Genomic DNA, 14,866 nt, shown 5'->3' on the forward strand with positions numbered 1-14,866 from the left:
ATGTTAGGAGGAGAAAAGGCGCAGTTAAAAGTGCCTGATGAATGTGAAGTGTTGCCAGCCTGCTCAGTACATATCTGGCCTGCTGCGTCATGCTGTGAACAGGAATGATTGAATTTGGCCTGACACTGAAGGACTTCCCCTGGCTGAAGCTTTCTGAGAGTACGTGACTAACCAGTTTGTGGTGCTGGGAATCTAGAAATTCCCTTCGTTTTGTTCTGTTCTTTTTTGATATTCAGTCGTATAAAGTTAAATCAAACATTTTATTTAAACCATTCACAATTATCTTTTCACAAAGCAAATGAATAACATTCTGGAAAACAGTGCACAAGTATGTTTCACCGAGCATTGAATTCAATATACAGTATGTGCATAATGTTCAGCACTCAACTTCTGTGATACTTCATTATTTGCATTTTCTAAACCACGATAGATAAGAGACTTCACGGGCCATTGATTAGCCTCTGCACTGCCTGAGATTCGCTTATATGAGAAAATAACTTAGTCACATTTGTTTTTGGCTGGATGGTGTTGAGAGGTTTGGCATTTTCTGGCATTTATGGACGAATAACTAAATTCCTTATATGTGTTTATGAATATAGTCAAATCATAGTGAATGTCAATCCATCTGTATTGAACACAGGCTGTATAGCATGCATTGTGTTAAAGCTCAAAACTGTCTCTTCACACAGCTTTATACAACTACAGTATGTATCTCTTTATACATGATATATTTTCATATATATTTAGTACATTTCAGTGCATTGTGATGGGTTTTATAAGAGCAGTTGTTGATGTCACTAATGATATTTTATGTAGATAAAGGTAATGCGATTCTAATAAATACATTGCTTTTCACATTCAAATTCAAATATATTAAACTGTAGGCATTTAAAATGTTTACGAGCAGAAATACTAATTAAAAACTACAGCTGCGTTAAAATTAAATCTGATGTCAGTTCCCTCCAAAAAATGACAGCATTCTGCAAGCTAAACAGTATTGCCATTAAGTAGATTTTAGCCTTCAGAAGTATTGCTGATATGTAGCCTCTATTTAAAAGTTATTATTACAGATATATTTAATTCCTCAAGCAAAAGAAAAAAATTATATCATCTTGGAAGTTTTCATATTTATTATATAGATGTGACTGGCTGCAAAGAAAAGGAAACAGAGAAAAAAAGTTTCTCATACTGAAATTTTTACATGTATCAAGCTAAGGTTTACTTAATTAGAACCTTCAGGCAATGAAGGAACCCTTTTTTAAATTCTGTGAATGTTAATATGCTAAATAATGCAAAGCCTCAGCTCTTCAAGCATGAGACACACATCTGGCGGCTTAACATTTAAATTACAGAAAAAAAGAAAAAAAACACTTCAGAAGTAATTTTCCAAGGAAAGGAAGAATGGGAAATGTATTACAACTAAATTCAATTTCTTTTTAGATTTTTCATCATTTCTAATTGCGTGCATTAGACTGATTTTACTTGTAAGGTTTTATTCAGATTTTGTGGAGATGTGTGTGGCTCGAACTTTCACAGGAGACACTATTTCCTCATGTTTATTGTGCGTATATGTCTTTGTTACTATTACAAAGTAGTAAGACAGTAGAACACAACTGACTATCACCTACTAATAAAGTAGTAACAATAACATAGCAGTGCCATTACACAGTTAAGGCTGTAAAAAGGATTTAGTGAACAGAAAATGAGTAGTACGGATATGCAGCGATTATAGAATGAGATTTTTTGTTCTTTTTAAAAGCCTACAGTTTTATGTAGAGATGTGTTGTAATATAAAAAAGAACTGCATAAGTGTCTTAATTTAAATTTGGTATTTATATAAATGAACTGTAAATGAAGACTTTAATGATTAAGGCTGCAGCATATAAGTACATTTTATTTTACATATTAATGACTGATTTGAAACGATTTTTTAGCCTTATGACTTTCTGTAGAATTTCTGCCTTGAGAGAAATAAACCAAAGCTGTACCTTTTATACTTTTCAACTATGAGCAACAAACATTTTTATGGGTTTGATTATTTGAAGTAGAGTTACAATAGCAATAGATGCCTAGCTAGATTATCACAATAAGTCGACACACAAGTACATACAGAAAATATAATTTATGTATTTTAGACATTGATAAATAAACAAAGAAGCAAGATTACCAAATCATTTGTATAGTAAAAAGGAGAAATTTAGATTCTTTATTGTTAAACACAACAGAGGCATTCCATTCTAAATTTACTTACTAGAATAAATTAAATAATTTTTCTCCTAAAAAAAGAAAACAAGTTGCTTCCAATTCTATAAAGCACCAGTAGGTGTTATGAATCTCAGGTTTCATTACATCTTAAAATCTGATACTCTCAGACTCAATGTTTTTTAAGAAAATCCGCTGCCTGTTCATTAGAAATTAAATATCCTTTTTGGAACTAGTTTTTTCATACGTATGGAAGAAGTGTATTTTCTCTGACGTGGGTGTACACTACTGGCTTTATTCTTGCAAAGAAACAACAGTGCAACAAATACTGTATCTGATTTCAGTTGTATTTCAGTACAGGAGGAAATTAACCTAAATACCCTAAAATACTCATAATGTACTCAGATTATTAAAAATATATACTGTATATATTTCTGAACCTACAAAAATAAATATTACTGTTTTGTTTCAAATTAAGATTATATCAAATTTAGATTACAAAAATTAAGGACAGTGTGAATTCAAGTTCCTATAATAAACTAATACTGTAATACACTGTACAGTAATTGATTGTAATTGTAATTGATTTACTTCCTTTAGTTATCAGAGGATAGTAAAGACAAGGGAATCTAAGACTTACATACAGTAGATGTCTCTTTGTGTTCTATGCTTGGAGTTATAAAATAAAGTACTACGTTTTTCGCTTTTGGGAAGCTTTTTATGATACTTGAAAAAAGAGTTTTGTGTTGATTTTCTGCATGAACTGTCAATGTGACATCTTTTTATTATGATCATATTGTCTTTATTAGGACACAAATATGTTTTCCATGAGTTTTATGTTTTGTAATAAAAACAGAATTTGTACAGGAATGATGTTTTCCATTTGCACTGCCAATAGAACAGAAAAAGGACCTAAAAAAGATCTAAGCAGCTTGTTATTATTTTTCATATGCTTGCTTTCAAATTTTCTTCAGTTTATTTTATTGCTATAGTTAGGTTTAGGTTTAAAGAAAGATTTGCGATTTAACGAAACATTTGTTATGAAGATTAATTACATTTTGAACCTTGGGATTAATCTCGGTTATTCCTTGATTATTATAAACCAGTACATGAAATATGTGATTACCTCTAATAATGCAGTATGTCACCATTTCAGCTATCAGGTTTATTAGTAAAAACAAATAGTAAAAAACTGTGTTTTTGTGTTCTGTTTCGTCCTCAGAAAACCTGAAAAAACATGAAATTGTCTTATGGATTAAGAAATGGTTCTCATTTGAAAAAAAAAGCACGGCACATACAGTACTCTTTGTTGTTGCTTAGGCTGCAGAAATAAAAACATCTGAGAAATGTTTAATTGCATTGCAGGCAAAGATTCCCGAGACGACAACCCTGAAAGTACAGAGCCGATGAGCAATCCCATCCTGGGGAGGAGAGCGGCTGGAATGCATGGCAAGGTAACACCGTGATTTTGGATGTGTTTCTCCTTCGAAACAGGCGAACCTCCCCATTATTATCTGAGATTTGTCAAAGTACATTTCACACTAACAGGTATTTTCAGTCTTCAAAGCCAGTTTTGATCTGCTTGACAAGCAGCACCAGCTGAAATTCTGTGAAATCAGCAATACCAGCAAACCTTTTTATTGCTCGGAACACGCCTTTTCCTGAGCTACAGAGGACTTAAACTAAATTAATCAAAGCCCATAAGTTACCTGCCACACTTTGAAGTGGTAATTGCAGAATTACTTTCTTTGCTGATTTTGCAGTGCTGTTTCAAATTCTGGCTGTCAAACATTGTGGCGTGCCTTCGTTGTAGCTGCCTTTTTTTAAGGATTGTTTCAAAAATAAAAGTCTCTGAGATATATGTCTACAGTATGTATGCACTAAGCGTTGATTGTTCCAAAAATAAAAGTTTGCATGTGTGATTGTGTAGGAAGGACAGATAAATACATTGAATATAGATTTAAAGTGTAATTTGGCTTTTCGCTTTAGAACCAAATGTATTTACGTATTTATTTATATGTGTGTGTATGCATTTGTGTTGAAGTGCATACCTTTCACTGCCCTCAAGCTATGTGCATCAACCAAACAGCACACCTCTCAAGAATGCAGCTTTCTTTGTCAAATGTCACTGAGTTTAAACCAGTCATCTGATGATTAAGTGCAGTGATCTCAAACCTGTCTGAGCCTGGATGAGAAATAGTAGTAGTCCACGAAACAGGAGTTAATAACAATTAAAATGCATTTTCTTTAAGCTTTTTTAAAAAAAAGATGTGATGCAAATGTTTTTTTTTTTATTTTGAATTATTTAAGATGCACCGCAGACGGAATGATTTGTATTTTGCTGCAGTTGTCTTCAGATTCCACCTCTGACTTCAGAGCTCCAAGCTACTGCACATCTCATAATCTACTAATTTTTTTGGTTATCAATCTCTGGATCTAACCCAATAATTGCATATATGTTACTAATTTGTTTCCAGTTTTTGGAACTTATCTTTTTTTATTAAAACTGTAATTGAATGTTTCTTGTACTTCAAATTAATATAAAGAATTCCGCTTGACTTTGGGGGGCTTGTTGCACACCAGCTTAATTGTTATGGAAATGTTTAAGTGTGTGGTTTTAAGAGTTTAGCAGAGCAGGAGATACGAAATGAAATGACATCAAATTTCACTTGTCTTCCTTGCTGGATGTTCTGAATTGGATTTCACAGGTGTAGAGAGGGAGTAAGAACGATGCTGGAGAGAGCATTTCTGGTGCTGGAACTCATTACCATATTTTACAACAGAACACATTGCAAGTTAGAGGACAATACTTAAGCTTTCCCTAGGGCATCCCACACTTGACAGGACAAGAGAATGCAAACATTTTGGCGTCTTCACAAATAAGATTGCAATTGCAACACTTCAGTGAAATGTTTAAAATGCACCCTTTAGTCCCTTGGAAATTTTGGGGTTTGTTTATAGAGCTCTGTGCGAATTAATGCAATATTTTTCTCCCTCATTGTCTACAGAAAACTTTCAAGGCAGCAATATTTTTACAGCAGGGAAAGGATTTTTCAAAGGCTGTTATCCAGAATGTATTCTGTGCTGCTGTGGGATGACAAAATGGTTTGTCTCTCTCTTGGCTTTCTGATTATCTCACCAGAATCAGGTGCTCCTTCTTCTTTCTGCTTTGTTTCTTTCTGCAGGTGCCGGGTGAAAAAGGGTGTGTGAGTTAGTGGGGTGCTTCTGATAGGTGTGGTTATTTATATGTAACAATGCTGTATGTTGCAGAAGAAACCAGCTCAGAAGAGTAAGAGTAAGAGTGCCAGTCCATGCCATGATGGGAGTGCATCCTCGCTTCAGTGCGGAAAGGAGACAGCACAGTGCTGCCTCTGCGCAGACGAGCTGGACGAGTACCGGTTCTCTTTACAGTGAGTCTCGGATGGCTGGCTTCTTACCATGACTGTTCTGTGGTCTGAGACAGGCGTCCTCGCACATTAACACTGGAAATGCACCTTGAATCCCAAAGGCTGACATATTCTTGCAATCCGTGATATTGAAACGGCCTCTGTCTTGCACGGCCGACTTTTCTTTGAGGAGTGAGCCTTTAACTTTAGATGCCTTTAGAAGGATGCTGGTACTGTATGTAGTGGGCCTCAAGTCGTAATGATAGAAAGACTCCAAAGCAAAAAAAAAAAACTTCTGTTTGTAGTACAGCCAAGTACAGTTAGGTGCTTGTTGGACATTGATTGGACACTTTGCTTTCCCTGGTGTATATTTGCCCTGATTCCCACTTCTTTTTAAAAAAATGCTTGCATAATGCCAGACAGCAGCAAGACAAATTAGGTCCATTCTGGGTCTGTTATTGTTATTGTAAGCCAATGCTTAGATGTCCTGAGTTATTACGGCTCATGAGGAATGTAATAAATTCAAGTGCACAGGTAGCTATAATTTAAACAGCACGCACTGCTAATTTGAAGAGCTGCTCAGAATCTTCACTTAATGATGGTAGAAAACAAGTCAGTAATGATTTCATTCTATGTAAAGAAAGTGCAGGAAGATTATTTTTGTGTACAATGCTTGGAACCAAGTAATCCATATGTAGCGCTATTTGCTATCGGTTTGCTGAAACCGAGTGCTACTGTATAATAATACTGAATTTATACAACTGAGCTTGGTAAAGCATACATTTGCATTGTTATCACTGTTGTTTAATTGTTTTAATTCATTCTCTTACGTCTGTGTGTTGTTTTTATATGAGACAGGATTTCTGTGATAGAGTAGGCTGTATTTGGTTTCTTATAAAAATAGGATAATATTGGACTGGACATCATTTTGGTTCTCTAAACTTCAAAGAACAAAAATCAGAAATAAAAAACAAAAAACAAAATGCTTTAACAAACAGATACTGTAGGTCTTTATCCTATATGTGTGATAATGTCACTTAAAATGAGGTTCTTGTATCATGTAAAGAAATGTGACACTTGTCTTCATCTTGTAAATGAGCATTGATCTGCATGGTAAACAATTAAGAAGTGGTTCCAGAGTATTGCAAATAACCTGGCCTTATACAGAATGAAATATATAAGCTTATTTGATATTTTAGATGCATCTCTGACTTTCGTCATTTAAAAAGCAGTTTAAAGTTTTAAAATCATATTGCAATCGTATTTGTGTATATAAATGCAGATGCAGTAAACAGTAAGGATCAGTGCTATTCCTAATGGAATTAGTCGTTAGTAACTACAGTAACAGAAAATTGTTTGTCTTTCTTATTGAATAATTTGATAATACTTTGGATTGTCTGAAATCTTACTATCTTCTGTCTCATATTTAAACATCCAAGAGGGTGACTGAAGTGCTGTGGTCCTAACTGTATCAAAGTTCGAATTTAATTAAATTCAAATTACAGAAAAGTAAAATGACCAATAGGGTGACACTGTGACGCAGTGGTAGGTATTGCTGTCTCACAGTGCTGGGGCCATGGGTTCAGTTCCACACCTGGGTTGCTGTCAGTGTGGAGTCCCAAAACATACTGGTGGGATAATTGGTTTCTGGGAAAGTTGGCCCTGTGTGAGCGTGTGTGTGTCTGTGTTTGAAATGGACTGGCATCCAGTCCAGGGTGTACTGTACCTCGCCTTGTGCCCGTTGCTTGCTGGGATAGGCTCCGGCTCCCCTGCGACCCTGAACTGGATGAAGATGATGGGAGGCTGGAAGAGGACCAGTGTAAAGGATCAGTGTACTTAATGGTTTGGAGTTTACACGCCTGCCTGAAGAAAAAAAAAAGAACAAAAAATGCCAGTATCATGAAGTTATTTTTTACATCAGCATACATTTTTGTATATCCTGTCACGTTTGGTGAAAAATATTTTAATTTTAAAATATTAATGCAAATATAAGAAATCTGTCTTCTCAGGAGATATGCACAACCATCACTGTCAGAGCAAACATATTTGCAAACATTTCAGAAACAGCAGTTTTGTCAACGAATTTATTAATAATGCAATGATAACTAGTTACCTTGTTAGAGATTTATGTCATGAGAGGCTGTAATTCACTAGTAGAAAACATTAGCACTCATGTCTCCTTTGTGATTTACTTGTTAACTCCTCAGTATAAAACAAAAAATTAGGTAACATGTTTCCAGTAAGGTAACATTTGAGTCCCTGTGCAGTTTACACCTGTGTAGATAAAAGCATGCAGGTTAAGTGGAATCACTCTGCAAAGATAATTTGTCACAGGCTGCTGTCCACATCATGAAGAGGCCATGCTTTTCTGAAATCTGTCAGTCTATTTCAATAGCACAGTGCCGCCAAAGCTAATTTAAATCTCAGTGTTTGTTTTTCTTTCAACTTCTATTGAAATCCAATACTTTAAAGTTACTCATATCACATGTGCAATGTCAGCCTTTTCTTTACTACCTTCTGGTATAACACCTTTCTATGTATTTCTTACAGGCAGCATTTGTCATTATGTAGCATGGCTATTACAAACCCTCATAAATACAAAAGGCAGCTCACCAGAAGAATGCAAAAAAGAATACAGGATAAGAAGCTGAGTTAATTTGTTTTATACAGTATGTAGAGCATGACTTACAGGCTACTTGTTGCTATCAAACCATCATTATTCAAAGAGTAATGTACCACCTGAGCAGACAAATTGCACCTCTGCAGCTGTTTCTAAAGACAATCACTACAGCAGCAAGATACAGGTGGATGGATCATCACAGCTTTTATGCTCTTTCAAATGCATTCAATTAAAATTGATCGATTTTATGTTTCAATTAAGTATCTTTGTCTCCATTAAGTCAGCTTGGCGGGGTGCTGTTTTCTGCAGTAATCTTGTCTTCCCATTGTGTTTCCTATGGTGAAGATGGTTGTTCCTGAATTAACATTTCAATATCCTGGTGTCTCAGAACTCACCTGTGAATTTATATGGCTTCATATTGCTTTAGTGTATGTCTAGATTTTTAATTGAAAGTTTTTGTTTGTGTTGAAAGGACAGTTTAGCTGTTAGGAGACCATTTTAAATAACTTGACCATATGACCCTATGACCGTTTTTATAAAAGAATGCACATTTTGTAGTATCCCATTTTCCTTGTGTCAATTAGCTACTGACTAGTAAACGGACATGAATTGGCCTTTTAGCGTTTCTTATGTTCTCAAGTTATGTTCTTAAAACCTCGGCAGTGAGTTTGCCCTCTTGGTATAGATGGTGGATGTGTGCCGTTGGGGATGCATGATGGAGTTAATAATAAGAACTTAAAGAAAGGCAACCGATAAAAAAAAATCAATAATCTCCAAACCTGTAAAATGTTCCAAGTTTGATCTTGTTGCATAATCATCAAATTAAACCCAGCTGCTGTCTTCAGAATGAACAGTGAAACAACTGTGAAAGTAGAAATTATGGGGAAGTGCATTAAAACCCAGAACAGGAGGCACTTCTTTACCCAAAAAGTTGTGGGAGTCTGGATCAAGCTACCCAGCCATGTTGTTACAGCTATTATCCTGGCTGCTTTCAGGAAATGCCTGGATGAGATCCTGGCAGCACCTATAACTAACTACTGTATATCTAACCAAACAGGCTAGATGGACTGAATGACTTTCTCTCATTTGTAATCTTTGTTACATTTTGTCTGTCCATCCATCCAATTAATCTGTGACATTTTATTTTCTCTCATTTTGTTTCTATCGGTCTACCATACAGACTAATGAAAATAGACAGATTTGTGGACTTGCCCTACAAACAGTGCAGAGTATCTGTGGAATATATCATCTGAACTGATCAAGAACTGTCAGCATTATACAGAATGTTTTCTGCTGGCATTTGTAACACAGTGTCAGAGCTGGCAGAAGATAGAGCTCGAATATTAACATATAAAAACCAACGAATACTCTCTAAATCCCCATGAACTCCTCCCCCTTCAGCCCAGGGGTGTTTTCACGAACAGTAGCGTGCTCAATGTTAAGCACAGTAAAGGGAAATTAAACCCTAGATTTGGAGGTCAAAAGGCTAGGTTACTCAGTTTTTTATCTAGGTCTTATCTGGTTTTTAACCAGTGTTTTGTCTTGATCTTTAAGTCCTGATCATTAGACAATAATATATTCTCATTTGTTAATGATCTGACATTTTTCTTATTATTCTGTATTTTTATGTTCTATTTTGTTCAGAGAACTTTGTTTCTTTGTTGATTTTGTGGACCTTAAGATTTTTTTTTTTTACGTTTTGGGGAAACCTGCTTTAATCAAACTCACTTTCACATAACAATTAGATCTAATTAGCCCAATTACCAAGACTCTAATTACACTGAAATGTACCCCCTAAATCTCACACCAATTATGTCTATGACTTTTCTTGTTATAAAAAGAAAAAGGAAGAGAAAATTGTGAGCAATATAACAGTGAGGTTAACCTCAGGAGGCAAGGCTCTTTAAAATATAAAATTCCACATCCAATTCATAACGTCATATACAGACCATTTTTAAAATAACTTTTTTAATCTACTGCGAAGTGCTGGTGTGTACTGTAACACCCACAGCACTGCATATAAGATTAAATTTTTTGCCTCTTTTACCTTACAAACTCTAACCCACATTCCAATCACAACATAAAATGCCAGGCTCCTGGTGGCGTCTTTTTGTTCGTAAGACACTTCCTCCTTCGAGCCACTGGCAACCCAGCATCACTTACTGGGACTGTGCAAATATTTGATTGATGGTATGAAGCTGGGCAGTACGGCGGCGCGGTGCTCAGCATTGCTGCCTTGCAGCGCTGGGAGCCTGGGTTCAGTTCTTGACCTGGGGTACCTGGTGTCAGCATGTTCTCCCCGTCCACTCCAGGCGCTCTGGTTTCCTCCCACAGTCTAACACACGCTGGTAGGTTAATTAGCTTCTGGGGAAATTGACCCTGGTCTGAGTGTGTACTGGTGTGTGTCTGTGTGTGCCCTGTGATGGACTGGCGTCCCGTCCAGGGTGAGTGTGTGTGTCTGTGCCCTGTGATGGACTGGTGTCCCGTCCAGGGTGAGTGTGTGTGTCTGTGCCCTGTGATGGATTGGCGTCCTGTCCAGGGTGTACCCTGCCTTGCGCCTGTTGCTTGCCGGGAGAGGCTCTGCCTCCCCCACAACCCCAGATTGAAAAAGCACTTAGAAAATGGGTGGATGTTGTGAAGCACAGTTGAGGTTTAATTAGACAAATAAGGAAAGGACAGGAAATGGCTGCAGGTGGCTTATAGCTTTCATACTGGCCAAAAGTCTTCACAAGCTATCAAGTGCATAAATGTGCTAAAATGAACTTAGTTTCCAATATACAGTACGTTTGTATCAGAAGTAGATTCCTGTGCCATTAAGAGTCCCCGCTAGGTGTGAAGAGTATAGGAGTTGTTTTCGTCAATACTTTTATTTTTTTCCAGCTGCTCTTGGAACTCTATGGCAGTATGTGTTTATTTTCTTTGTCAAATTTTCTTGTAGAGTTAGCAAGTAAAAAAGATAGAAGCCAAAATGTCTGGTATGTACCAGAAACCTTTAGCTGTGTAAGAATCATGCCAGTTCCCTGGTTTTAAATTACAGTGTTAGTATGAAGGGTTTTAAAACAAAGGATCCTATTCATTCATTCATTTTGATGGCTTCTATTGTCTCATTGTATTAGCTAGAAGTGAGATTTGCCTTGTGTCATTTTGCCTTTTTACCTACTATTCATTCGTCACTGGTTCATTTCACTTCTGTCAGATGTATTCCGGGGGATTTCTCTTCATGCCTGAGCCCTGGACCAGAAGAAACAATGATGATGGTGTTGAAAAATGGGGGTCTTGGTATTATTATTGTTGCTACCCCTGAAAACTGTGAGGGAAGGGCCCGTGAGGGTGACGATAATGTTATTCTTTAATAAAATTTACAGAGTTCCTTTATAACACACATGTGGTTTGACATAGAAACAAATGCAGATGTTTCCTTTCATCATGTATTCCCGCATGCGCTTTCATAAAACACCTTCACATATGTTTCGGTTTCATTCCTGTCAAACTGCTCGTTGTTTATGCCATACAAACACAACAGATTGATTTTACACTGAGTAGTGATGATAAATTAGACTTTAGAGGACTAAATGCCTTCTTCTCCCTCTTCCCTTTGTTTGGAATTAATTAGGCTTTTGAAGGATACATTGATTTTGACCACATGCTGTACCCAACTGCGTGTATGAGGCAAGGAAAAGCCCACCAGATTGGCCAGACTTGCAGCTCGAATTAGGCAAAACGTTAAGCCACATTCAAGCCGTTCTTACATCTACAGGAATGTCAGTGGGAACAGTGACCTATTTTCCAAGCTTCAGATGATACCAGTCTCATTCCCTTGTTTCCTGGTAGTACAGGCTGTATAGCACCACAAGGTTATGCTGGATGCTTTGATGAAGCAGTTTGTTCTTCCCTATGTAACTTCTCATGAAGTGTGATTCATAGAGAGTGAGGTATTTTTTTGCACTTTCCCCACTAAGTACTGAGTGGTCAGTAGGCAAGGATCCTACAAACGCCGACCCTTCAAAAGAAACTACATGTCGCAGTTGATTATTAACATTAATAAGGCAACGTCATACCATGGCTGTTTCCGCACAGTGTTTGGGGCCAGGCATGGATCCAGCCTGTTCACGCTAGCGTAAAATAGTTCATGCATGCAGATTCCCACAGCGTATTGCAAACGCCTTGTTCGAGTTCCTCTCACTAATTCCAAAGCCCTGGTGTAAATGTCTCCCTTCTGCTTGGGTGTCACCGTCAGATCTGGAATGATGCACAAGGCTACGTCTGTTTGTATGTGGCGCTGCTTAACATTGTACATTTAGCTCTTGAAACAACTGGCAGGGCAGCATATACTGTCTACAGTACCATACATGTACTGTAGGTGAGTATGCACGATCACACAGATAACAGGACAGGATCTGTGCAAACGTCGGGAAGGAGAGTGATTTAAAAATACAACTCTAAGGGATACTCGATATAAAAAATGCTTTGATGAAAACAAATATTGTTACTGATCACTGTTACTGAGTGTTGGACTTTATGGGAATCAGGCTGTAAGGATTCTGCACCAAGGTGAGCATTTCCGTTCTGCGGGTGAGAATGGAATAGAATCCTTTCTGTTCTGGTGGTGGTCTGGAATTCTATGGTGCTCACTAAACTAATGGCTCCCTGGGCTCAGTTGCTGTTTCCCTACTCATTCGACCGGTAGAAGTGTCTATCTCTAATCCGGTGGGAGCTGATAACGTGTTTTTTGGATTTCACAAAAAGAGCGACTGCAAACGACTGCATCCCACTCCTGACACACAGCTTCGGGACGGAGTGGTGGCTCTGTGGCTCAGGATCTGCGCCTGTGGCTGGAAGGTTGCCGGTTCAAATCCCACGGCCGGCAGAGGAATCCTACTCTGTTGGGCCCCTGAGCAAAGCCCTTAACCCCAACTGCTCCAGGGGCGCTGTACAAAGACTGACCCTGCGCTCTGACCCCAGGCTTCTCTCCCTGTCTGTGTGTCTCATATAGAGCAAGCTGGGGTATGCGAAAAGACTAATTCCTAATGCAAGAAATTGTATCTGGCTCATAAAGTGATCTTATCTTATCTTATCCTATTTGAGTAGTGGAGAAGATGGCTCTTGAATAACTGTTGCAGTGGAAGAAGGGGTTATGTCATTCAGGCCAAAGCAACTTGCATTATGATCACATGCTAATTACAGTGCCTCCTCTGTGCTCACTAAAGTTCTTTAGCATTGTGTTTTTTAAGTAGGTCACTGTGCGGGCTGAAACGCACGGCCTGGTGTCTAATACACTATGCTCATATGAACCCTACATTTTTCTCCCTAAGCTATATAAAATTCTTCCCACCCACCCCACAGGATGAGGACAGTACGTTGGAAAATGTTTCCTTTTTAGATACTAACAGTATTGGTAAATAGTTTTGTCATAAAAACCACCGCACTCAGTATAACAGAGGCTGCTCCCAGTTCACACCTGCCTGCAGCTGCTGCTGCGTGCTTAGGGTCACAGCAACTTGGAGACTCTGTGTGAAGCACAGGACACAGGGTGCAAATACGGGATGGGACGCCATCCCTCGCAGCCACGCTCTCGGGCACGAGCGGGAGACTCAGTTCGCCCCACCAGCGTGCCTACGGGAGGAGGAAGGAATCCAAAGCACCCGGAGAAGACTCTCACTGTCTCAGGGACACGTGCAAACTCCACACAGAGATGCACCGGGTCCACGATTTGGACGCCGGATCCAGAGGCTGTGCTTTACCTCCCTGTCCTGATCCATTCCAAACATGGAAAGATGTACAGCGCTGGTGCCCTTCGAAACTGCAGCACCAGAGGCAAAGTGGTTAGTCTAGGCATTCTCGAGGCACCTCTGATCATGGCACTCATAATGTACAGCAGGGTACAGTTTGACATATGTGTAGCAACTGCGTGCAGGCCCGGAAGCTGAAAAGACATTAAAAGGTGTATGTTAAATATTTCAAAATATAATCAGAACAACCTTTTGTATTTTTTATGTGGACTAACAATTTAATTTAAAATTTTGAATTAAAGCTTTGTAGCAGATCAATTCTAGCACTGTAAGCCTGAACTGAGAGTGTCCAATTAAACACGTACTGTCTTCTTAGTTTGTTTGAGTCTTTTAGAACCTTGCAGGATTCTAATGCTGTGAAGAACTGGTTTGTCTGCCTACCACTGTCTTAAAACAGGACGTGGGACCCTGATTATAAAAGGGATCTATGTTTGTCCTATAAATAAGAGAGCTGCTGGTATTGTATTTTTATGCAGTCTGGCACAAGTTGGCCCGAAAACGTGAGGTGATCTCATGACAACACAGACCTGCAGGACCATATTGTGTTTATGCAACAGTTATAAAGTAGTTTTAATTTTTAAATGATTTCTATGCTCATGCTGGCTAAGCAATTAATTAGAGAATCAGCTCTACAGGAGGTCAGGCCGTGCTGCATATTGACTTGGAATCGGTTCTGCTGGATGTTCACAGCTGATGCAGCTCTGCATGAGATGTGGGTAGCTGAAAACTGTCTTTTTTTTCCAAAATCCCACACTTTGGTTTCACAGACATGCTGAAAATCTGAGGGCAAACCCCAAAAGGTATAAAAGTAGCAAGTGAAATGTTAAGAGCTGGGAAGCAGCAGGCCGCAAGTATTTAAAAAAAAACCC

At 38.2% G+C, this 14,866-nt stretch overlaps 1 protein-coding gene across 1 annotated transcript in view; it reads left to right on the plus strand.

The window, feature by feature from the left end:
* Positions 1–14,866, plus strand: part of ofcc1 (orofacial cleft 1 candidate 1) — a 129,242-nt gene that overhangs the window by 73,536 nt on the left and 40,840 nt on the right. The window contains exons 16-17 of the mRNA XM_088918171.1: positions 3,568–3,656; positions 5,473–5,612. Of these exons, the coding sequence (XP_088774297.1) occupies positions 3,568–3,656; positions 5,473–5,612 (229 nt within the window). The remainder of the gene's footprint in view (positions 1–3,567; positions 3,657–5,472; positions 5,613–14,866) is intronic.

This window comes from Atractosteus spatula, chromosome 6 (genome assembly GCF_055471065.1).
Source record: "Atractosteus spatula isolate fAtrSpa1 chromosome 6, fAtrSpa1.hap1, whole genome shotgun sequence".
Taxonomy (NCBI): Eukaryota; Metazoa; Chordata; class Actinopteri; order Semionotiformes; family Lepisosteidae; genus Atractosteus; species Atractosteus spatula.